The sequence below is a fragment of the Microtus oregoni genome, unplaced genomic scaffold (genome assembly GCF_018167655.1).
Source record: "Microtus oregoni isolate MIOR12 unplaced genomic scaffold, Mior012 000028F_ref0000031, whole genome shotgun sequence".
NCBI lineage: Eukaryota > Metazoa > Chordata > Mammalia > Rodentia > Cricetidae > Microtus > Microtus oregoni.
The window spans coordinates 16,096,821-16,120,463 of NW_024543087.1; the positions used below are offsets into that span (position 1 = coordinate 16,096,821).

Here is a 23,643-nt window from a genome sequence, read left to right on the forward strand (position 1 = left end):
GTCTCGAACTCACAGAGATCCGCCTGCCTCTGCCTCCCGAGTGCTGGGATTAAAGGCGTGTGTCACCACCGCCCGGCAATAAATGAATTTTTTAAAAAAAAATTGAAGCCGGGCAGTGGTGGCGCACGCCTTTAATCCCAGCACTCGGGAGGCAGAGGCAGGTGGATCTCTGTGAGTTCGAGGCCAGCCTGGTCTACAAGAGCTAGTGCCAGGACAGGCTCCAAAGCTACAGAGAAACCCTGTCTCGAAAAAACTAAAAGAAAAAACTAAAAAAAAAAAAAAAAGAAAAAAAAATTGAAAAGGGACTAGTTGGGAAGAGAAGGGGATCAGATCAGTGGAAGAGCAAGAGGAAGGCGAGAGTAATGGGGGTTAGTAGGGTAAAAATGCATGTTATACATGTTGAAACGTCATCATGAAACTCATTATTATGTTAATTAACATATATTAATAAACACTTTTAAAAAGTAAGGGTTGGAATACCACCTCGCCAAGTCAGAAGGATAGGGACAGGCTGTTGTGGCAGGGTTCATGGAGGAAGTCTGTCATTGGCTTCATTGAAAGGCTGAATGTGGAAAACGGTGCTGGGTGCCCGTGAAATGGTTGTGGGCACAGTTCCGTGCTAAATGCCTGGGTTTTCTTCCAGGAACAGCAAAGGCGGTAGCAGGCTGAGCTTGCTACAGGGAGCAGTAGGCGAAAGGCCAGCCCCAACTGGGCGAACCTCCGAGACCTCTGCCACGGCCGCCAGGGGGCGCCACAGCCCGTACTCTGCTGCTGAGCTGGTCACGGAGGCTGACGTCACCGGGTCCCGTGGAGGACGCTGGACACAAAAGCAGCTTTGTGTGGCATTGGAGGCTCCGCGCCCGCGGCCTGACAAAGCGGCTGGGTTCTGGAGCGAGCGAGGGTCGGCGCCGCGGAGGCGGGGGAGGGAGGGATTGGACCCGGGACCTGGGACTTCGCCTCCTTACACCTGTCAGTGGCCACAGGCCACCGGGTTTCTGATGCTGGCAGGAGATGAAAGGCTGTGGTGGCGGGTCGGAAGGAACGCCCGTTTCCTAGGCCTCTCCTCCGACCCAGTTCCTCAGGCCATTCCGGCTGTCTCTGCCATGGGGTACAACAGACAAGAACAGGATCCTGCGCCATCCCCAAATCCCTGTCTTTCTTCTGAGGCTCAGGCCTGAACCCCAACGTGCGCAGGCGGGCTGGAGCTATTCCAGGGCCACCATGCCCGCCCAGCAGGAAGCAAGCACCGGAGATGGTTCCTTCCTTCTATCCTGAGGGGAACCCTGCACAGAGGGCCTTTGAGGGACTGGCATTGTCTGTCTGATGCACCCGGTGCCTCCCTGCCTGGGTGGGCCATCTATGGCTTTGACCAGGATCCCCTGGGATCTCACTTAGCACTGGGTCTGGGTGTGGTTCTGGCGAACAGAGCTTGCCCTGGTACAGACAGTTAAGCCCCCACCTGCCCTTGGCCCTTCCTTCTATTCCAGCTCTGATTTGGAGGGCATAAGGCTTCATTGTCCCAGGACTGGTGGGGGCAGCTTCTCAATCCAGCCTTTCTTTAGCTGGTGGGAAATTCCCAGCCATGCGTAGGGGGTAATGGAGAGGCACGAAGGAGCACCCAGGTATCCTGAACCCTATCTGGAGGTACCCAGTGAGGTAGGCACCCCTACCATTTGGAACTGTTGTCTTGGCTGGGCCTCAGCAGTTCCTCCTTTCTTGGGAAACAGCTGAGTGAGGAAAGAGAAATTGAGTTCTTTCTCTAGAACTCTCCCAATGTCCACACCCATGGACAGCTGCAGTCTGAGGTCCAAGACTCTTAGCAGGATGTCCAAAGGCAAGTTGAGACCCAAGCTCCTGTTTTCAGTGTAGGGTGGGCAGTCCCCAGACTTTGAAGACTGCCACGTGGCTGGTTTGCTTCCAAAAGAGCCTGGCTCACTTGAAATAGTTGCTGGAGCTACTGATGTGGTTGGTGGTGGCCTCGGTATTTTTAACCTATTTGTAGGGCAGCGGAACAGCTGGGAAGAGAGGAGGAAGGCCCAGAGAAGGGAGCTTATGGGACACTTTGTGGGGAAGAGGCAGGCCCAGCAGGCAGGTGGAGACAGATGTCCTGTGCAGAATGGGAAAGGGGCCCTTCCTGGGATTGCAGCCAGGACTTCTGTGACTGCAGGAACTGCCTAGTCCTGATGGAATCTCTTACCATGTTTCAAAGCAGGCCTAGCTAGGGGAGTGCTCTACCACTGAGCTAAATCCCCAACCCTGTCCCAAGACTTTTTTATATTAACACTTAATGTAAATCCCCCCACATGTGTGCCATAGCATGCTTGTGGAGGTCAGAGGACAGCTTGTGGGATTCAGTTCTCTCCTTTCACAATGTATGTTTTTGGGCATTGAACTCAGAGTATCAGGTTTGGTGGCAATTGCCTTTACCCGCTGAGCCGTCTCAACAGTCCCAGAGCCTTAACTTCTGATGTCCCTCAAAAATCATTACAGGGGCTGGAGAGATGGCTCAGAGGTTAAGAGCATTGGCTGCTCTTCCAAAGGTCCTGAGTTCAATTCCCAGCAACCACATGGTGGCTCACAACCATCTGTAATGAGATCTGGTGCCCTCTTCTGACCTGCAGACATCCATGCAGACAGAATGCTGTATACATAATAAATAAATAAATCTTTAAAAAAAATCATTACATACACATCCTTAGACCAAGATCACCAAGCTAGCTTCAGGCAAAAGCAGAACAGCTCTGACGTCAATGGCATGGCCAGCCAGGTTCCCAGTGGCCTTGGGAGACAGAAAGGGGTGACAATAAGACTACAGTGTCTCAGGGAACATTTCTGCATTGCTGGTGGGAATGCAAGCTGGTACAACCCCTTTGGATGTCAGTGTGGCGATTTCTCAGAAAATTAAGAAATAACCCTCCTCAAGACCCAATAATACCACTTTTGGGTATATATCCAAAGGATGCTCAATCGTGCCACAAGGACATGTGCTCAACTATGTTCATAGCAGCTTTGTTTGTCATAGCCAGAACCTGGAAATAACCTAAATGTCCCTTGATCAAATAATGGATAAGAAAAATGTGGTACATTTACACGATGGAGTACTACACAGCAGAAAAAAATAACAAGAGCTTGAATTTTGCAGGAAAATGGATGGAGCTAGAAAACATTATTTTGAGTGAGGTAACCCAGACACAACAGACACAGAAAGACAATTATCACATGTACTCACTCAAAGGTGGTTTTTAAACATAAAGCAAAGAAAGCCAGTCTACAAACCACAATCACAGAGAACTTAGACAACAATGCAGACACGAGAGAGACTTACATAGATCTAATCTACATGGGAAGTAGAAAGTATAAAAAGACAAGATCTCCTGAGTAAATTGGGAGCATGGGAACCTTGGGGGAGGATTGAAGAGGGGAGGGGAGAGGCATGGAGGGGAGCAGAGAAAAATGTAGAGCTCAATAAATATCAATAAAAAATAAATAAAAATAAAAATAAAAGAAAGAAAAAAGACTGCAGTGTCTCTTGGCTACTGTGTGTGTAAGCCCATCCCCAGACACCAACCGGATCTTAGGACTTTCATCACTGCCGTGTGGGTCTGCATCTCCCCAACTCCATTGCAATTGGAATAAAAAGCAACCCCCATTATGTGCTCAGGGCAATGGCCTCCAGCCAGTTGGGGCATGTGTACAGCTGTGTTACAGCAAGTGCCTGCCTGCCTGCCATTCAGCCTCGGTCACACAGTGCTAGGTGTCAGGGTTCAAGGAAGACAGAGGTGAAGGCCATGGTTCCTCTCTCTTCTTGTCTTGACTTCTCACATTTTTTATAATTTATTTTCATTTTGTGTGCATTGGTGCTTTGCCTGCATTTATGTCTGTGTGAGGGTGCCAAATCACCTTGAGCTGGATCACAGACAGTTGTGAGCTGCTGTGTGGGTGCTGGGAATTGAACCTGGGTCCTCTGGACAAGCAGGCAGTGTTCTTAACCACTGAGCCATCTCTCCAGTCCCCCTTTGGTATGGGAATCCTTCTGTCTATGTGTTGCTTTTATTGGTTAATGAATAAAGAAGCTGCTTTTGACCAATGGTTTAACAGAATATAGCCAGGCTAAGATATAAGAGAGAGAGAGAGAGAGAGAGAGAGAGAGAGAGAGAGAGAGAAAGAGTAGGTAGAGTCAGTGAAAAGCCAGAGACAGATGCTGGATGCCAGACAAAACTTTACCTGGTAAGCCAGAGCCACTTGACAATGCACAAATTAATAAAAATGGGTTAACCAAAGATATAAAAGCTAGCTAACAATAAACTTGATTGGCCAAACAGTAATTTAAATAATATAGTTTCTAAGTGGTTATTTGGAGTCTGGACAGCCAAAAACAAACAAGTGGCCTCCAACAAAACCCTGCTCCCCCTTTTGTTTGGAGACAGGGTTTCTCTGTGTAGACCTGGCTGTCCTGAAACTTGCTCTGTAGACCAGGCTGGTCTCGAACTCAGAGATCCTCCTGCCTCTGTCTCCTGAGTGCTGGGATTAAAGGCGAATGCCACCCACCACCTCCCTGCTAATTCCTTAATCTTAATGGAGATGCAATCTTGCGGGTAATCTTGGTTGGGAGAAAAATCATAGTTGGGCATCATCTCCCATCTCTGCTTCTGATTTCATTAGGGTTGGGGGAAAGTCAGTTTTGGGAGACCTGGAGCAAAGTAAAAGGGGGACCTGACATGTATCGTCTGCATTAATCCCTGAGACTCATGATGACCCGGGAGGCCCAGGAAACAGAGAGGTTTCCTACAGGCATGCTCTCTCCTGCATCTCTCTCTGCTGGGCATCTCCAGATTGGAGGGTTCCCAATGATGATGGCCCGCTTCTGCTGCCCCCACAGCAGAGAATCTAGGGCCTGGCCCTGAAGTTTGAAATGGTGCAACAGGAATCTTCCACAGAGGAAGAATAAGAATAAGCCACCTCAGGGTGGCTAATGAACTGTGAAGGAGGATCCAGCAGGTGACTCTAAAGGGCTCAGGCACAGCCCAGGTAACATTTTGGCAACAAAAACACTATGCATTCCAGCAATGGGGCCACTGGAGCACAAGAAGAATGGCAAGACTCAGCTAGGGATGTGCTGTGGACTCCAGGCCAGGAGTTGCAGTCTCTACAAGCTCCAAGCTCCTGCAAACCAAGTCGAGATGCAGATGAAGGTTGACCCCAGGGATCCTGTCAGAGGCAGGAGGCAGGTAGGGTGAGTCTTACCCTATCTTCAGCAATATCTTTTTTTTTTTTCAAGACAGGGTTTCTCTGTAGCTTTGGTGCCCATCCTGGAACTAGCTCTTGTAGACCAGGTTAGGCCTCGAACTCACAGAGATCTGCCTGTCTCTGCCTCCCGAGTGCTGGGATTAAAGGCGTACACCACCACTGCCCAGCCTCTTCAGCAATATCTATGATAAAATTCCTAGGAGGGGTGGTCTTGGGTACTGCTAGGGGTGGGTTGGGGACTTTTGAGTATTCTTCTGAATCCCCAAGGGAAGGAGGGAGGCTCTGATGGCGCCCTGGGCAAAGTGGTTTGAGAGTGGAGAGAGAGGCTGCCCAGGGAGAGAGGGGTGGGAGATGAGCTGAGCCTGAGGCTGGGATGGTAGCCATGAAGGAGAAGGGCAGAGAAGGGTTTCCCTCAGGGTCCTCATAAGACGCTCATACCTGCACTGGCAACAACACACTAGCTGTTCTTCTACCATGCACCCAGCCTGCCTGGCCCAGTGGTGACATTGAAGGGACTGGGCTATATATAAGATGGGGAGAGTGGGCTATAAGCTCTCTCTCTAAGCTCCACCTCGGGGACACTCAGCTGAAGAGCTGCAGAGTCTGAATTTAGTCCTGTCTCTTTCTGCACTACTGAAGGGTTGGCAGGTGGTGGCCCACACCTCTAATCCAGCACTTGGGAGGCACAGGCAGGCGGCAGATCTCTGAGTTTGAGGTCAGCCTGGTCTACAAATTGAGTTCCAGGACAACCAGGCCTTCACAGAGACACCCTGTCTTAGGAAGAGAGAGAGAGAGAGAGAGAGAGAGAGAGAGAGAGAGAGAGAGAGAGAGATTCCCTAAATAGGCTCCGGGGATCTCCCAGCACCTTCAACTACACCAGCGCATACAGAGCACGCACCCCAAATCAGGGCTTCCAGGGCGGCTCTCTATGTCCAGTTTAGGGAATGTGCATGTATGTAAATGTAATGTATGTAAATGTCTGGTGATAAGCACAGCTTCCTATGGCCTACTTTTGCAGCTTTCCTGGTGTAGCCCCTCCCCCAAAGGCTGTAGAGGCCCCGCCCCTTCTCTCCCCTGCCTCCACCCCCCCCTCCACTCTGCGGGGCAATGAAGAAAACAGGAGTTAGTGTGGAACTGTGATGTGGCTGGTTGGGGGGGGGGACTCCCCATCCCAGAGGGGTTGACCTCAGCCTGTGAGGAATGTGCACGAGGGAGGGAGGGAAGGCAGGGGTGGAGCCAGCAGGGGGAGGGCCACAGCTAAAGGCCCAAAGCTCTTTTTTTTTTTTTGAGACAGAATTTCTCTGTAGTTTTGGAGCCTGACCTTGAACTAGCTCTTGTAGACGAGGCTGGCCTCGAACACACAGAGATCCACCTGTCCGTGCCTCCTGACTGCTGGGATTAAAGGCGTGCACCGCCACCTCCCGCTAGGTCCAAAGCTCTTGGTGGCCCCTCCTGCCGCTCCTCCACCTCAGCTCTGACGTGGCCCACTGAAGGGAAGGGCAACAGGCAAGAAAGGGAGGAACTTATCTTCCCAAAAGGTGGGCTAGGGCTCTCCTGGACATGGAGACCAGACTTGGGGTTTATGGGTGGGGAATGTCCTGTCAGTCCCTTGCCTTTTTCACAGACTGAGGCTAAGTGTAGTTCTGTCAGGAAGCTAGGCTTCAGGAGGCTCTTCATGGCTGTGCCTTACCACCTCCTGGTACCAAACCTCAGTCCTCACAGTCACGTGATATGGTGCCTACGTGGCCGGTAACATGGAGCCGCCAGCTTTGATTGCAAAAGCAGGTGTGAGTGAGGAGCCTGGGATCCCAGGAGCCCAGGGCACTGGGCACGTGCATGCGTGCGCGCGCAGCTGTCATCAGAAGGTGTGCTGTAGCAGCCGTACTGCGGGCAGCCCAAGCGGGGTGCAAAGGAGTAGGTTCAATGGCGGGGGGGTGGGGGGGTGGGGGGGGCGAATCCGGTTATTTCCCAAAGGAAAAGCCACGGCCATGGCAGGCTGTGCAGTCGGTGGGCAACCCACAGGAAGAACCCAGGCAGACCTGTGCTCGTGGATGTCCCAGGGCAGGGGTGTAAGCAGGACCCCAACTGCCTCTCTGGGTTTCAGACCCAGGCCAGGATGGCCTTATTCCAGAGTCTTGAGGAGTCTGATTGTGACACCTGGATACCAACACCTGAAGTGCTGCCTCTAAGGGACCACCCACCACCAGCCTGGCATGATGAACCCCGGGGTCGTGGGAAGAACCTACTGCCCATCCATCCCTTCCTCTTCTGCAGGAACGAGCCACCTGCCCTGAGTGAGCCAGAGACATGTCATTCCCTTGAACTGGAGGCAGTCTGGGCAGACTGGGGACACAGCAGGGGTGGGTAGGGGCCTCAAAGGCACTTGCTGATCTTGGCTGCTTGGTGAAAAATTGTAAACAGCCAAAGAATGTTGTTTGCTTGCATGAGGCCAGAGGAAGCTGCCCTGGTCCATGGGGAGAGGCAGCCAGCCCAGGAACAGGGCAAGGCCTCATCCTAGAAGCCTTGAGTTCCTCCAGGCGCCCTCCTAAACCCCTCTAGTTTCTCCCGCTGCTGCTAGACAGGCAGGCCGGGAACACTGGGTCCTGAGGCAAGGCCTCAGAGCAGACTCCCGGAAAGATAAGTCTCCCCTTATCTCTGTCTGTGTCCCCTTATCTCTGACTGGCTGACACCGGGCAGTTTGTAGCAAAACTGTACAGTTGAAGTGTCCGGCTCCTGTGACAGACAGCCGAGGCTGGAGGTCTCTGACACTGAGATCCTGCTGTCAGCCTTGGGGAGACCTTGAAAGTGTCCCTAAGAGTACAAACAGGGAGTGCTTTCCAGAGCAGCTACAGGACAAGATCCCAGGTACCTCCCCACCTGGACACCAAAGTCAAGAGTAGGGAGGAGTCTGTCCCGAACTGTCTGCCTTACCCCTGGCTCAGCAGAGGTAGGAGGAGCAGGAGCTGAAGGCCATCCTTGACTACCTAGCAAACTGGAAGCCAGCCCAGGCTACATGAGACTCTGCCTTCAAACAAACAAAAATAATTCTACAGAAACCTCCCTCAGGTGCCCAGCTCTGGCCTTGATGGGCAGGGAAGTCTTCCCAGCTTGGAAGAGAGGCTGGAGTCCATAGTACTCCACCTCCCAGCAGTCTGCCCCTAGCTCCAGCCTAGCTGGGCTCTCAGGATGAGCCCACACACTCACACTCGGCAGAAGTGAGATTTACTGCATCTCCCCCGCCCCCCATCTCTTTTTCCTGCGTGGCTGTCATCACCACTGAGGGCCAGACAGCTGAAGTTTTAAGAGGTCCAATTGGTAAGGAAGCCACTGGGGCTGGGGCCCAGGAGAGGGGAGGAGAGTGCCTTCCCTGACCTCTGACCCACCTATTACAGCCAGCTCCCGGAATCTGAGGTTGCTGCCGAGTGTCCAGACATCCCTTGGCTGTGGAGGGACAGGTGAGGACTGGACTGCCTGCTCTACCGTTCCTTCTGCCGCCTGCACAAGAACTGTCTGTCAGGGAGGGTCTCTGCCGGTTCTACCTGCTTTGTCTTAGCTGATTGCCAGGTTTCTGGGACTACTATCTGGGGCACCCTTCACCTTGGGATCCAGCAGGAGAGGGCCACCTCTACCTGCCTGAACCTTGTTCCCATTCCACTCGTGAGGGGCCACCATCTCCAGCCAGTCCCAGCTGCCTGTGCCGGTCACCCGATCCACCCTGTAGCCCTGCAAACTTTATGGTATTCTGGGAGGTGGCTGGCCTGGTGGGGGCGGGGGCTTCTGCTTAAAGGAGCCGTCAGAGGGTGCCCTGTGGGCCCTAGCCTGCTCCCCTTCTCCAGGAAAGAGGGGTTAAGGTGGGAGACCCCTTTGCAGAGTTCTTGGAGGAGTGCGGAAAGGCAGCCCACGTCAGCTTCATAGACTTCCTGACCCTGAGAAGAGGCAGAGGCAAGTGTCAGCAAATCAAAGGAGAGAGACAGGGGTACTGGCCTGGGAGGGGTCTAGAAGCTGGTGAGGTGGGTAGAGACTAGAGGGAGGAGAGGTCTGTGACCTTGGACCCTGGGCCCAACCTGTCCTGCCTGCTCCAGTAAAGGAGGGTGGCCATAGCAGCCAGAACCTAGCTTCACCTGAGAGTGACAGGCAAGATGTCTGGTTCAGTGGAGAGGCTCAAAGACAGGAAAACTAAGACCTGGAATTGGAAGGGACTTGGAGGACAAATAATTGTTCTACCTGGAGCATAAAGTGAGCCAGAGGGGTCACCTTGCTCCTCTCTCGGGTTCCCCCATCAGGCTGCAGAGAGGAAACAATAGTGGCGGGGGGGGGGGGGGGGCTGCTGAATGGGTCTGGGTGGGGGTCCTGGGAAGAACAGGTCCCACTTGTATGTTAGAGTCAAAGGGAGTGATTGACCCTGCTTTTGTATTCCCTTGCATGTCCACTATGCATGTCCACACATCAGCCCATGCACAGATGTGACTCATGTTCCAAACAGGCATATTTTATGCTGGTACACGCGGAATAGATTCACACACAGTGCCGCATCTGTGTATGCACATTTGTGCACCTGATGTGTCTATACAGGTGTGGCATGTGTTTGCTCATAGACATTTATACATATGCATGCGTTCACACTGCTCATGTACGCATGTTCAGGAAGGGACCCTCGGAAACTTGTTCATATCCCTCGGCAGCCACAGCCTTGCTCCAGTCCCCAAGTCCCTCTGCATCTCCCTCCCCATCAGTGGGTGCACAGCCACCTCTAGAGGCCTCAGCCCCTCCTGCCATTCTCCCTTCATCAGCTGTTTTGCTCATTGCACTTGGTGCCCTCTGAAATAACCACAAGGTCTGACTTCTTGTTGGCCCTTTGCCCTTTACTGCCTGGGGACCTTGTCTGTGCCGGCAGTATCCTCGTCCCTGCCCCAGGCTGGCATGTAGTGGGTGCGTAGTGTTTGTGAATTAATGTTTGTGAGTGTGTGTAGAGGAGGGGAGGTTACTGAGGAGGGTGACGTGGTGGGGCGGGTGCCTACCAATGCAGGGTGACCCTGAGGGTGTGCCCGGTGTGGGTGTGTCTCTGATTGTGGCCAGGCGGGGCACCCTTGGTGGAGAGGAAATGGTATGCGAGCCCCCAGCCTCTTTCCCTAGGGGCTGTAATCTGATCCCTTGGGACTCCCCCATGCCCTCCCGCCCTTACCCTCTCTGCCTTGCTGCCGACTCTTTTCCAGATCCTGGGGCAGAGTCCAGGGCAGCTGAAGGCTCCTCCACACACGCCTGCTGAACCCTGAGCGCCCTGAGCTGCCGGCATGGGGCGGGCCGAGGCCGCCGCCATGATCCCAGGCCTGGCCCTTCTCTGGGCAGCAGGGCTGGGGGACGCTGCCCCTAACCTTCCACGCCTTCGGCTCTCCTTTCAAGGTAGGTGCACCTGGCAGATTGAGGGCCGGCTTGAGGTGAACAGGAAAAGGGCCCAGTGTGGAAAGACTTGCTGGTACCAGCATATGCATGCCCATCACTGGACACTTGCTGGTTGGGGGCGTTCTTAGGCCACCTCCAGTTCTAGCCTCAGGCCCAAACCTCTCTGCCTACATTCTCCTCATGTTTTCCCAAGGAGAACCCCTACTGTCTCCATAGCAACAGTCCTTGTCTCTGTTTCATTCCCCATCCCAAGGCAAGCCATGCCTTTTTGAAGGGAAGTCAAGGTTCTGGGGCCAGCAGAGCCCCTCCTTATTTTACCCCTTGCCCAGAGGGTGGGCTCTGAGCAGTGGCATTTGGTGGCCAACGGCTGAATCCAAGCTGGTAACAGGGGGACTGGGAAGCCTGACTTGTTAGGGATGGAATTCTGCCTTTCCCTTCTTCCTACCCGCTCTGCCTCTCCTAGACCCTGGGTCTATGAGCCTGACCTCCCAGCATGGCAATCCGCTTGTCTGTACATGTTTTCCTAAATCTTCTCTCTCCTTACCGGGCGCTGCACCACTTACCCTGTGACTCTATACCTGGGTGGGCCAATCTTCATATACATAAGCTAACATGCATGTAAGTGTCTATGTGTGTGTTTTGGGTCACACAAATAACCTTGGTCTGTAGACAGACAACCAGGCAGGGCCTTGAGGATGTTCCTGTCATGACAGGCAGGCAAGTACTCGGTGTATCTCTCCCTGCAGAGTTACAGGCCCAGCATGGTGTCCGAACCTTCAGACTGGAGCGCACCTGCTGTTATGAAGCCTTACTGGTGGATGAGGAGCGCGGGCGCCTGTTTGTGGGTGCTGAGAACCACGTGGCTTCCCTCAGCCTCGATAACATCAGCAAGCGAGCCAAGAAGGTGCCCGGGACCCCTCATCTTACCCAACTTAAGTGCTACCCCAGGGCAAAGCCTTAGAACCCTACTCCAGACTGTCTAGACCCTAGACTCTAGAGAAAGCCAAAGGGGTGGGCAACTGGATGGAGAAATCCCCCAAATAAAGAACATCCCAGGTCCCTAACCTGTGTTCCCGCCCTATAGCTGGCCTGGCCGGCCCCTGTGGAATGGCGCGAAGAGTGCAACTGGGCAGGGAAGGACATTGGTGTGAGTGTGGGCTACTAAACGGGGAGCATGCGGAGGAGGGTGGGGGATGGGGAGGCCCTCACCCCAGGGTTGAGAGAGAGGCTAGCCTGTTATGGCTAGGGTAAAGGCAGGGAGGTCAAGGCTGGTGAGGTCTGGAGGTGGTGAGTCAGGGTTGTTCTTCTTGGGGGCATCTGAGTCACGGGGTGGGGGGGGCTGTGCATATGTATACTTCCTCATGTCGCCACCCTGTGAAGACAGGCAGGACTTGTCAGATAGCAGGGCACTGGGTCCCTGAGGTCCCTGTGGTCCCTGAGGTCCCTGTTAGTGCTTCCCTGGGCTGAACTGTAACCCCTGAGGGCTGTCTCCCTGGGGAAAGCCTGATTGCCTCCTCCTGCCCCACCCCTCTCCCACCTGCCTACCAGACGGAGTGCATGAACTTTGTAAAGCTGCTGCACACCTATAACCACACACACCTGCTGGCCTGTGGCACCGGGGCCTTCCACCCAACCTGTGCCTTTGTGGAAGTGGGCCACCGGCTGGAGGTAAAACCAGGACTTGACAGCAGGGAAGCAGGGGTCATTGTGAAGGACCTGGTATTAACAGTCCCACCCCCACCTCCCAGGAACCCATGCTCAGACTGGACCTGAAAAAACTCGAGGATGGCAAGGGAAAGAGCCCTTATGACCCGAGGCACCGCGCTGCCTCCGTGCTGGTGGGTGAGTCCAAAGGCTGGCACCCAGTGCAACTCTAGACCCCCTTGGAAATCCTAGAACTTCATATGTCCCAAGGGCACCCCCTCAGATACCCTATAGCCTTGACTTTCTGAGCACCCCCAGAACTCCCTAGGCAACTTTTACTTCAATAGTTTGCAGCTGACTGAACACCCCCTTGCCCTGTCTGCAGGGGAAGAACTGTACTCCGGGGTGGCAGCGGACCTCATGGGCCGGGACTTTACCATCTTTCGCAGCCTGGGCCAGAATCCGAGTCTCCGAACAGAACCCCATGATTCCCGCTGGCTCAACGGTGAGAAGCTTAGTGGGAGCCCCTGGGAGGAAACTGCCATCCTCCACAGGGAAGGCGGCACACAACAAAACAGTAAGAGAGCGATGGGCGAAGACTCTCCAAGTGTGTACAAAATCAGGCCCTGTGCCAGGGTCACAGAGCCGGGCAAGCACCTTTGAGCCCATGAGTCTCAGAACAAGCACATAATGACATAAATTCCGGTGACCATGACGCCCCTGGAAAGTAAAGGGAAAGGAGTTTGGGTTGAGGAGAGGAAGTAGTTTGCTGGGAAGAGGTACGAGTTATTAACAGCTTCCAGAACACAAGAAAACCAGCTAACGGAATTGGAAGAGCATTCCAGATAAGGGGAATGACTAGCACAAAGGCCCTGGGGCCAGCAGAGAAACAAACTCAGGGAACTAGTATCGATAGGAGTCCTTTACTATGGGACAGTAGGAGGAACGGAAGGAGGAAGAGGGAGTATTTGATCTGGTAGGGAGGAAGAGTTTATGAATGAAGGTGAAAAACAGATACCCCATCTCCGTCTTTTCCTGACACATGTAAGAAAGTGTGACATGATCAGAAGCCCTGTAAAGGGGAGAGGGACAGCCCGCTTGTGCTTGTAGCTATGGTCTCTACTGCCGCCTCGTGGCTGCTTCTTGCCTTGCAGCTGCTGATCATAGGGTCTTGGAGTTGCAGGAGTCTGCTGATGGGTTAAATATTGGGGCCAGGACTAGGACCTGCTGATACCATGCCTCCTGTTTGGTCTAGAACCCAAGTTTGTCAAGGTCTTTTGGATCCCAGAGAGCGAGAACCCTGACGATGATAAAATCTATTTCTTCTTCCGTGAGTCTGCGGTGGAAGCAGCACCCGCAATGGGACGAATGACTGTGTCCCGCGTTGGCCAGATCTGCAGGGTAAAGAGACACTGGGCCCTTCGCTCCCTGGCTACCTTTGCCCCAACCCTTTGCCTTCAATGGTCTTGTGCTCATCCCTTCCGATCCTGTGAACAGAATGACCTGGGTGGCCAGCGCAGCTTGGTCAACAAATGGACCACATTTCTGAAGGCGAGGCTTGTGTGCTCAGTACCTGGAGTTGAGGGTGACACCCATTTTGACCAACTTCGTGAGTGTCTTAAATGAGGGATGGCATCAGGGGAGGAGCCGAGGGTGCAGAATCCAGGAGCCTGGGGGTGGTGTGTACTGCCCTGCCAACCTTCCCTTTTCTTACAGAGGACGTGTTTCTTTTGACCTCCCGGGACCGCCAGACACCACTTCTCTATGCCGTCTTCTCCACTTCCAGGTGAGGGGCCGGAAGTGGGAGTTCCCTTGGGCAGTCAGATTGGCTTGCGGGCGCTCATTTCGTTCTCTTCATCGCTCGTAGTGGCGTCTTCCAGGGCTCCGCTGTGTGCGTGTATAGCATGAATGACGTGCGCCGAGCCTTCTTGGGACCCTTTGCTCACAAGGAGGGGCCTACACACCAGTGGGTGTCCTACCAGGGTCGTGTCCCCTACCCACGACCTGGCATGGTGCGTTGCTAGGGACTGCTCTTGCAACAATCAGCTTCGAAGTCTCAAGGGTAGAGAACTTGACTTTGGCCTGGGGGTTTTGTCGGGGGGGTCCGATTTCTTCCTTCTGGTATGGGTGGAGAAATGTCGCCCCCATACGACAGAACTGCAGAGTGAGACCATGTGCCCTCTCAGCCTAAGGTTCACGGGGAAAGGCTCTTTCTTGTCCCTTTTCACCTTTCCTGTTCCCGGAGGCTCTGAATGAAGGGGCTGACCACAAAATCCTAAGTGTGTATCTCTGCTTGACGTGCCTTGCCTTCCCTAGTGCCCCAGCAAGACCTTTGGCACCTTCAGTTCCACCAAGGACTTCCCAGATGATGTTATCCAGTTTGCTCGGAACCACCCTCTCATGTACAACCCAGTCCTGCCCGTGGGGGGGCGCCCTCTCTTCCTCCAAGTGGGAGCTGGGTACACCTTCACCCAGATCGCTGCAGACCGCGTAGCAGCTGCCGATGGACACTACGATGTTCTCTTCATTGGTACAGGTCAGGGTCTCATCACAATAGCCCCCCCCCCCATAGAGCCCCCTCCAGGGTCCTTGGCTTGAAGGTAGAAGTTGTGCCAATTAGTCTAATTTCTACATCTCTGTCCGGGCTATGGCCCCACTTTCTAAAGGCGGCCCTGGCTATTCTAACTTACAATTTTCACTTTTTCATGCCCTAACCACGATGAAGGTGGAGACAGTGCGTGCACGTGCATGCAGACACACACACACACACACACACACACACACACACACACACTCATGCACATGTGCATGGATATACCAGGCTTTTTTCTTTTTCTTTTAGGTCACCACCAGCTCCCAAATCATGACACAGGGACTTGTAGGGACTTGCTAGAGTTTTGCATGCTCAGCCTAGCTTAGATTTGTTTTTGGCTAGCTCTTAAATTAACCTGTTTCTCTCAATCTGTATTTTGCCTCGGGGCTTTTCACCTTTCTGTGTGTCCTACTCTGTGTCTGTTGGCTGACATCTCCCCCCTCTCTCCTCATTCTCTCGTTCATCTGTTGATTCTCTCTGCCTGCCTGTCCTATTCTGTCCTAGCTACTGGCCATTTAGCTTTTTGTTTTTTATTGTCTTTAAAGATTTATTATTATGTATACAACATTTTGCCTCCATGTATGTCCCCACACCATGGGAGAGCTCCAGATCTCATTACAGGTGGTTGTGAGCCACCATGTGGTTGCTGGGAATTGAACTCAGGACCTCTGGAAGAGCAGCCAGTGCTCTTAACCTCTGAGCCATCTCTCCAGCCCCCCATTCAGCTTTTTATCAGGTGCCTTAGGCTGGCAAGGTGCAACAGCAAACACATCTTTACATAATTAAACAATGTAACACACCTTTGCCCAGTTAAAATAATACCCACAGCACTCAGGTGGGCACTGCACCTGCTTGTCAGGGAAAAGCAAGTCCCCCCTCTTCTCATTTCCACAGATGTGGGCACAGTGCTGAAAGTGATCTCAGTCCCCAAGGGCAGCCGACCTAACTCCGAGGGACTTCTCCTGGAAGAGCTGCAGGTGTTCGAGGTGAGGCTTCATCCCCAGTCACTCTAGGATACATCACCCCAACTCATTAAACGCTGATCCCATGTCCTGCCTCCCTTTCAGGGCTCTGCCACCATCACCAGCATGCAAATCTCCTCTAAAAGGGTGAGTAACTGAACTCTGAGGAGCACCACCAGCCAGCACCCCAATTGTCTCGCTTCTCCTTAGTCTTCACAGCCCAGAGTTCAGGAATAGCTTGTGCTTTGCTAGACAATGCGACCTCAGTGTTCGCATCCGTCAAGTGGGTAGAAGGCTGCCTGACGGAAGGGAGCCAGGTAAGGGCTACCCTCAATCAGACTGGAGTTCTTGTGCCCTCTAGCACCAGCTCTACGTAACATCACCGAGTGCGGTGGCCCAGATTGCATTGCATCGCTGCACTACCCTAGGCCGCGCCTGCGCAGAATGCTGCCTGGCCCGTGACCCTTACTGTGCTTGGGATGGATCAGCCTGCACACGCTTCCAGCCTACTGCCAAGAGGTGAGCTGGCATGGAGTCTGAATTGGGCCACTGTGGGGGGGGAGAGGAGGCGGCGGGGAGGGGGGGCAGGGTCACTAACTGCTTCGCCACCAGCTGAGAAGGGGTCACAGGTTTTAATACCTCCCTCCCTCAGGCGGTTCCGGAGGCAAGACATAAGGAATGGTGACCCTAGCACCCTGTGCTCTGGGGGTGAGTACCTCATCAGCTCCTACCCTCAGGCCTTGAAATTGCCACACCTAGCCCTACCTTGTCTGAATTTTACCCTCTTGTTTCAAGACTCCTCCCACCCAGCGCTGTTGGAGCGGAAGGTCTTAGGCGTGGAGAACGGCAGTGCGTTTCTGGAGTGTGAGCCCCGCTCGCTACAGGCGCAAGTGGAGTGGACCTTCCATCGTGCAGGGGAGGTGGCTCACACCCAGGTGTGCCTCCCTCCGCCCTTCCTAACCAGGCCCATCTAAGAGAAGCCATGCCCTGCCCAACGAGACCTGTGACTTGTACCTCACAGGAGTCCAGCTCAATGAGGCCCTGCAGTCAGATTCCTTACCTGTTCAGTCCTTAGTTGAACTCCACAGCCCAGTGATGCCCCCACTGTGTCCAACTAGACTCCTGACCCACCCACTACCTCTGAGGTTTCCTGTCTCCCTCAACCCGCATTCAGGTGACCCCTCTCACCCATCCTAAGGCTTACTACCCCTGCTCACCTAGCCTTAAGTGAGTATGGGCCACCATCTATGATTCCCATCTAGCTTTGGCCCCAAATGACCCTTTGCTTCTGTCCCTGCCCCCACACACACAGGTGCTGGCCGAGGAGCGACTTGAGCGGACAGCCCGAGGGCTGCTGCTGCGGAGGCTGCGGCGCCAGGACTCCGGCGTGTATCTGTGCGTCGCAGTCGAACAAGGTTTTTCACGGCCACTGTGTCGCCTGGTGCTACACGTGCTAAGTGCGGTGCAGGCCGAAAGACTGGCACGGGCTGAGGAGGCAGCAGCCCCTGCACCCCCAGGCCCTAAACTCTGGTACCGAGACTTCCTGCAGCTGGTGGAGCCAGGCGGCGGTGGAGGGGCGAACTCCTTGCGAATGTGCCGCCCGCAGCCTGGGCCCCGCCCGCAGCCTGGACCCCACTCTGTGGCAGCAGAGTCACGTCGGAAGGGTCGCAACAGGCGGATGCATGCCTCTGAGCTGCGTGCTGAGCGTGGGCCACGTAGTGCAGCACACTGGTGACTGGGCTGTCCCCACACCGGGGACCAGGCTGGATTTGACACTCAGAAGAGGGGGCAAACGCCAGAAAGACATAAGCGTTGTGGCTGGGGCACACTGAGGTCCTTGGGCCAATAGAGAGACACCTAACCCATAATACATAGGCCCTGGCCAAAGGGTAGCCGAGCCAGCTAAGTTGTTAACAAGATAACCTGCGAATGTAGCCTCAGAAGAGTAGTCCAGGCTTAATTCAGGTTCTAGCCTGCAGAGAGGGGACAGAGAAGTGGGGTTCCATAGTAGACCAGGGCCAGAGAACTGTCTTGAGTACCTGCCCTGGGGGAAGCATTCTTTCTTGGGCAGTGAGCAGAAAGCTATGAACAGATTAGGCTGTTGGGATCCAGGTGAGGCAGGCCAACTGTACTAAGTAATGCAATAAACACTTTATCAGCTGATGTTGGATTGGCCCCAGCAGATAACAGGTAGTCCTTGACCTTGCTGGGAGCCACGGGTGTCGTCCTAGCAGTCCAAAGGCCTAAATTTTTCTCATCTTAAATTGCCATTCTGCAGGGTGGTGGTGGCACTTACCTTTAATCCCAGCACTCTGGAGGCAGAGGCAGGCAGTTCTCTGTGAGTTCGAGGCCAGTCTGGTCTACAGAGCTAGTTCCAGGTCAGCCAGGGCTACACAGAGAAACCCTGTCTTGAAGGGGAAAAAAATTTGCTGTAGTAAAGATCCAAAGTGGTATTAGATGATCCCGCTGGCTCCAGAGAGCCTCCGGGGGTGCTGACATGCACAGTGCATTCTCCAACGATTAATGGCAGGCTAAGCTCTCTGATGGAAAAACAAACAGTACTGGATGTTGTGGGCAAGAATGTGTGCAGAACTCACTGAAGGGCTGACACTTGAGCTGAAAGATAAGAAGGAACCAGTCACAGGATGTCTGGTGGCAGAACATTCCAGGATGGAAGAACCAGTCCAAAGCCTTGGCGTGGGGAACAAACCTGCCAAATCTGAGGAACGTCAAGGAAGGCTAATACGATAGTGTGACGTGAGATGGATTCAGGATGTTTTGGAAGGTAGACCCCCCCTCCTAGCCTTGCTTTGCACAGTCGAGAAGAAGCAGAACACAGTTCATTTGCACACAGACTAAGGCCTGAAAACTGGACCAGCTTCCTTCCCTCCATAGTGAGCAGTGTACATCCTCACTCGCCCCCATGTGGCCTGTTAAGCCCTTGTGGAGAGGAGGGAGAGGGAGGATCAAGACTACTTTGTGCTAAATCCTTTAGTCATGTCTCTGCGTTTTTTATTCGCAGTACTCTTGGCTAGGACCCCTTGCTCCTGTTTTACACTCTCAAGGTTCTCTTTACCTAAGGCTAGTTTAATACTAGAAATACCAACTTCATCCCAGTCTGTCCACTGGTCAGCATGGGCGCTCACTCGTGGGGCTGCTGGATCCCTATGGCATTGTGCGTCATTGTCCACCACCCCCACTAGCTGGTCCTAGCTGGTCACACGGGTGGGTGCTGGAAGGAGATGGCTGGGCTGTGGGAGGGACGGCTGAGTGGAGACGTGCAGGGTTTCTTTCCTCAGAGCTACATGGCACATGCTGCATGCTGGCCTTCTGGATGAAAGCCCCAAAGCCTATGTGCGTATAGAGTTGGTATGGCCTTCAGTTCCCTGGGTCCGTGTGCTAGCTGACGCTTGCTCCTGGCTGAGCCCCATCCCCAAGCAGGTAGTCTAGGCCGACCCATCTGGGTCACTCTGCCCCTTTTCATGGCTCAGAGATGCCCCCTCTAAATATAGCCCAGGGAAGTGAGCTCAGGCCTATTTTAAGACCAAATTGGGAGGCCGGGCGGCCTTTCCCAGGATCCCAAAGGAGCCACTGCTGTCTTTGTCCAGTTCTGCTACTGGGCACTCTCATCGGGCCCCTGACTACCTATCAACGCCATGCCTGAGGAGACCCAAGAAGGTAGGAGAGGGTAGCCATGAGGGAGGGCAGGGCTTTGGACCCAGTACCTTATGGAGAAGCCCTCATTGCCTTGAGTAGTTTTTCCACACCCTGTTCTAGGGACCTACCCCTTTGCATTGATGAAGAATGGATCCGTCATACTTAGAGCTCCTCCCTTTCTCAGGTCCTGACTCAGTTTCCCCTGCTATGGGCCGTGGGGAGGGATTTGCAGCTCTCCACTTCAGAATGGGTACTATAGGCTTTATCCAAGTGGGTGTGGGCATCTGGGGAGCTGCCAAGCAGTTCAGCTCTTCCTTCAGCAAAAGAAGCAGGAACTGGGGTGCAAAGTGGTTCCAGGAAGCATTTCAACATCTGGCCCAGGGACTGGGAAGTTGCCAGGCCTCCGGTCTGCCCTACCTTGGGTTTAAATACCCTAAACTGGAGCGTCTCAGCCTAGTCGAGACTGACACTCTGCCAGTCAAGTGCCTTTACCTGCTAAGCCATCTGTGGTCCTCCATACTTTATACTGCAGAGAAAGGGCCTGCCCTCTTCTAAGGGGGGATGATTTAATTGTAACATCTACCATGTATTTTTTTTTTTTCTGTAGCAATACAATATGCTCAAATATAAAGTGCCAAGGGGGGGGGCTTAATGTGACCTGAGTCCATCAGCCAGGCCTAGGGACCGAGAGCACCTGTTTTTGTTTGAGTTGCTTGTGAGCATGTCAAGGGGCAGCTTCAAGCACATTAGCGGGCCCAAATTTCCCTTACCCAGTGTCCTGCCACACTGTTACCTAGCGCCCCCCCCGCCCCCGCAGCATCCGAAGTTCTGGTGGAGCAGAAGAACTAAAACCAAACCAAACCCAATCGAAGGCATTGGTGGTGCACACTTGGGAGGCAGAGGCAGGAGGACCTCTGAGTTCAAGGCCAGCCTGCTCTACATAACGAGTTCTAGGCTAGCCAGTGCTACATAGTGACACCCTGTTTCAAAATAATGAATATCCAGTCACATAACACCAGGAGAAAGTGTAGTTATAGTTACTTAGAAATTATAAATATTTTGATAGTAACTGGAAGGCTGGAGTAGAGAGATAACTTGAGTTAACCAGGAACTCAAGACCAGTCTGGGAACTTTCTGAGCCCATCTCAAACAAAAGGGGAAGGAGGAAGAGATTAGAAACATTTGCTGTGATTAAAAACATTTGCTGCATAACCTTGAAGATTGGAGTTTGTGGTGGCTCACGCCTTCCCTTTAATCACAGCACTCAGTAGGTAGAGGCAGGAGGATCTCTGCGAGTTCGAGGCCAGCCTGGTTTACAGAGTGAGATGGAGAAACCTGTCTTTAAAAACCAAAACCAAAAAACAAGAGTTCAGATCTCAGTACCCACCCACATAACAAGCTAGGTGTGGTCTTGTGTACCTTATAACTCCAGTGCTGTGTATACTGGGAAGTGGAGGATCGCTGGGGCTTCCTGGTTGTCAGCTTCCCTAATCAAAAAAGCAAAACCTGATCTCCAGCCTCATGAAGAGACCCTGCCTCAAAGGAATAAGGCAGAGAATAGACAAGGACACCCAAGGTCCTCCTCTGCTCTCTACACGTCTGCACAAGGGTCTAAACACACGTGGGTATCCACTACACACACACCACTAACACAACACAAAGCCGGTATAGTGATACACACATGAAATACCAATAATGGGTAGGCTGAGGCAAGAGAATTTTTTTTTTTTTTTTTTGGTTTTTTTGAGACAGGGTTTCTCTGTGGCTTTGGAGCCTGTCCTGGAACTAGCTCTGTAGACCAGGCTGGTCTCGAACTCACAGAGATCCGCCTGCCTCTGCCTCCCGAGTGCTGGGATTAAAGGCGTGCGCCACCACCGCCCGGCGAGGCAAGAGAATTTTGAGAGTAAGCCCATCCTACCATAGGCTACTTGATGAGTTCCAAGCCAGCAAAGGTCACATAGTGAGACACTATCTCAAAAACAAAATCTGAATAAAACCATTAGGGAACCATAGAGTCAGTGACTAGATGCACAGAACCTGTGGAAGGGTAATTGACACTCATTATTCAGGACCCCTAGGCAAAGGCAAGCTGTTTCTCATCTCTCAAGTTAGCAAATATGTCAAGGTCTGCACATCCAGAGTCTGGTCTAACTCAGAAAAAACTTGCAAGCACGGAGGACCTACCTGAGTTCATTTCTCGGGAGCCCATGACGTGCTCACAAGCAAAAGTCAGCAAAAGGCAGACTGTAGGTCATCTCAGCTCTGGCGAGGTGGAGACAGAAGCGGGGCGGGGGGGGGGGGGGGTCTGCAGTTAGTGAGCCTGGCCTGTTGAGTTCCTATGCCAGGTCTGAGACCTCTGGCTTCCACGTGCACACGCATCCATTTCCCCCCCAGCGGGATGCCTAGTGGTGATGCTGTACTGCTGGGCTCTGGACCAGATTTCAGAAGACAGGCTAACGACAGCTTTACAGTCTGTCCTCAGGCCCAGTGACTCCACTTCTGAGAATTGTCCTCAATGACTTTCAGGAAAGTGGGGAAAATCTTCATATTTAATCATTGAAGTCCTGGGGGTTAATTTCCAAAGGGAATTGGAAACAACCTAAATGCCCAGATAACCTCAGAGGGAGGCTGGAAGGAGTCCTCAGATTTATATGAAACTGATAAGAAAAAATGGGGGCTCCCGCAGTGCTGTTGAGTGAAAACAGCAGGGCTCCAGGAAGAGCAGCCGAACCACTGTCTGGTCAGGAAGGCAGTTGCTTTGCCTAGGAGTAGGTGCCCTGTCATCAGGTCAGCACCGATGGCAAACTCGCTGTTGCTGTGGGCTTAGGTTGGTGAACTATTTGCTGGTAGTGAACAGGCGGAGGAATGCCTGACCGTGAACATGGGAACATGTCAAGACCCCTATACATGGACTAGGCCTTTGGAACCCTACATCAAAACTGAGTCCTTCCTGAACTTGTAGGGAATTTGGAACCAAAGGCCACTGGTGTAGTTTCCATATGTCCCAAGTCCCTGCAGCCTGAGTTTACCTATACGGTAAGGAGTGACTGGCTTGCTCAAATCAGTCCCACTGCCCCCTACAGACACTGTGTTGCCAATGCAGAACCAGAGGAGCAGGGGAACACTGGCTCCTAACCATGTGCAGGAGGTATGTCTGCACCGAGTGGAGTCCATCAGTGACCTACACAGTGGAGGTAAGGATGCAAAGGTGGGGGGGGATGGATGCTCTGGGTACCACCTTCCTGATAAACCATCTTCCCTGCAGGTTCACTCCAGCCCTATCTGGTTGAAGAGACACAAACGTGGGAAGAGCTTCTGGGTGTCTTGCCGTCATCAATGTGTACCCAAGCTGATTGCAGCCCCATGTGTGGCCGTGGGGGGTTCCTACTGCTATTGGCACTGCTAGTATTCACCTGCCTGGCATTAGCCATCCTGGCTGTCTACCTAAGTGGTAGGGACAAGCAGGGCTGGAAACCCAGGGCACCTGCAAATGCAGCAATAAAGGGTGGGGCAGGGGTCAGTGGGCAACCCCTGATGCTGGGCTGGTTGGAGATTTGGAATGGCAAGCCTGACAAGGTCCCACAAATGTCTTCCCATCCCCAGTGCTGCAGAGCGAATCCCTGAGGGTCTTGGCACACACACTGCGCACACAAGAGGAGTCGCTGCTCAAATTGCGCCTGGCTAGCCTCAGTCAGCTAAGGAGGCTCAACTCCAGCGAAGCTCGGGCACCCAGCTGAGATGCCATTGTATGAGGGGGAGATAAAGGGAACTTTGGCAGGTCTGTTCTCCCACTGATGGCTAGCGACATCTACACTACTTCCTTAGTGAGATTTCTGTACAAGAGCCTGACATGACTCAAGAGCTTCCGTCTGTCTTGACCTCTTCAGGTTAGGCCTGATCAAGCCTTCTGGTGCCAAGGCTCTCCTTTGGATAGCCAAAGGTCAGAGGATGGGGCACCAGCCGCCTCCTGGCTCCTCCTATGGCCTGTCAGCACCCTTTGGCCACCCCCAGATAGCAGATTCAGAAGTCTAGAAATAGCTGTCCTGCTTGGCCACCCACTCTGCCAGGCCTCCTAGTGGGGGGTCCAGTCTCAGTTCTCAGACAGGCTAGGCTGAGTTGGGGGTGGGGACCATGCAGGCA

At 53.2% G+C, this 23,643-nt stretch overlaps 2 protein-coding genes across 4 annotated transcripts; both read left to right on the forward strand.

Moving 5' to 3' along the window:
- Positions 1 to 8,683: 8,683 nt before the first annotated feature.
- On the forward strand, positions 8,684 to 18,843 carry Sema3b (semaphorin 3B). Of its 2 annotated transcripts, none has more exons than XM_041677350.1 (18): positions 8,684 to 8,702; positions 10,461 to 10,647; positions 11,394 to 11,551; positions 11,732 to 11,794; positions 12,196 to 12,315; positions 12,396 to 12,489; positions 12,677 to 12,796; positions 13,547 to 13,692; positions 13,789 to 13,900; positions 14,008 to 14,077; positions 14,159 to 14,303; positions 14,608 to 14,827; positions 15,779 to 15,870; positions 15,952 to 15,993; positions 16,208 to 16,365; positions 16,499 to 16,554; positions 16,642 to 16,781; positions 17,159 to 18,843. In XM_041677350.1, the coding sequence occupies exons 2-18, from the start codon at positions 10,539 to 10,541 to the stop codon at positions 17,579 to 17,581; spliced, it is 2,268 nt and encodes a 755-aa protein (XP_041533284.1). In that variant the 5' UTR covers positions 8,684 to 8,702; positions 10,461 to 10,538; the 3' UTR covers positions 17,582 to 18,843. The 2 variants fall into 2 exon arrangements, with proteins under 2 accessions (XP_041533284.1, XP_041533283.1); XM_041677349.1 differs by lacking the exon at positions 8,684 to 8,702 and adding an exon at positions 10,296 to 10,351.
- A 147-nt stretch (positions 18,844 to 18,990) lies between these two features.
- Positions 18,991 to 23,619, forward strand: Lsmem2 (leucine rich single-pass membrane protein 2). Of its 2 annotated transcripts, XM_041677353.1 has the most exons (4): positions 18,991 to 19,524; positions 22,587 to 22,697; positions 22,769 to 22,954; positions 23,107 to 23,619. In XM_041677353.1, exons 1-4 carry the CDS (start codon positions 19,503 to 19,505, stop codon positions 23,238 to 23,240), a joined length of 453 nt encoding a protein of 150 aa, XP_041533287.1. In that variant the 5' UTR covers positions 18,991 to 19,502; the 3' UTR covers positions 23,241 to 23,619. The 2 variants fall into 2 exon arrangements, with proteins under 2 accessions (XP_041533287.1, XP_041533286.1); XM_041677352.1 differs by having other exon boundaries at positions 22,769 to 23,229.
- Positions 23,620 to 23,643: the final 24 nt, after the last annotated feature.

Bases quoted from the DNA above. Each gene is read 5' to 3' on its own strand.
- Sema3b (XM_041677350.1), top strand. From the start codon at position 10,539: ATGGGGCGGGCCGAGGCCGCCGCCATGATCCCAGGCCTGGCCCTTCTC. The intron at 10,648-11,393 runs GTAGGTGCACCT...CTCTCCCTGCAG, and splicing joins CCTTCGGCTCTCCTTTCAAG to AGTTACAGGCCCAGCATGGT. The intron at 16,555-16,641 runs GTGAGTACCTCA...TCTTGTTTCAAG, and splicing joins TAGCACCCTGTGCTCTGGGG to ACTCCTCCCACCCAGCGCTG.
- Lsmem2 (XM_041677352.1), top strand. From the start codon at position 19,503: ATGCCTGAGGAGACCCAAGAAG. The intron at 19,525-22,586 runs GTAGGAGAGGGT...TGCCCCCTACAG, and splicing joins GCCTGAGGAGACCCAAGAAG to ACACTGTGTTGCCAATGCAG. The intron at 22,698-22,768 runs GTAAGGATGCAA...TCTTCCCTGCAG, and splicing joins CAGTGACCTACACAGTGGAG to GTTCACTCCAGCCCTATCTG.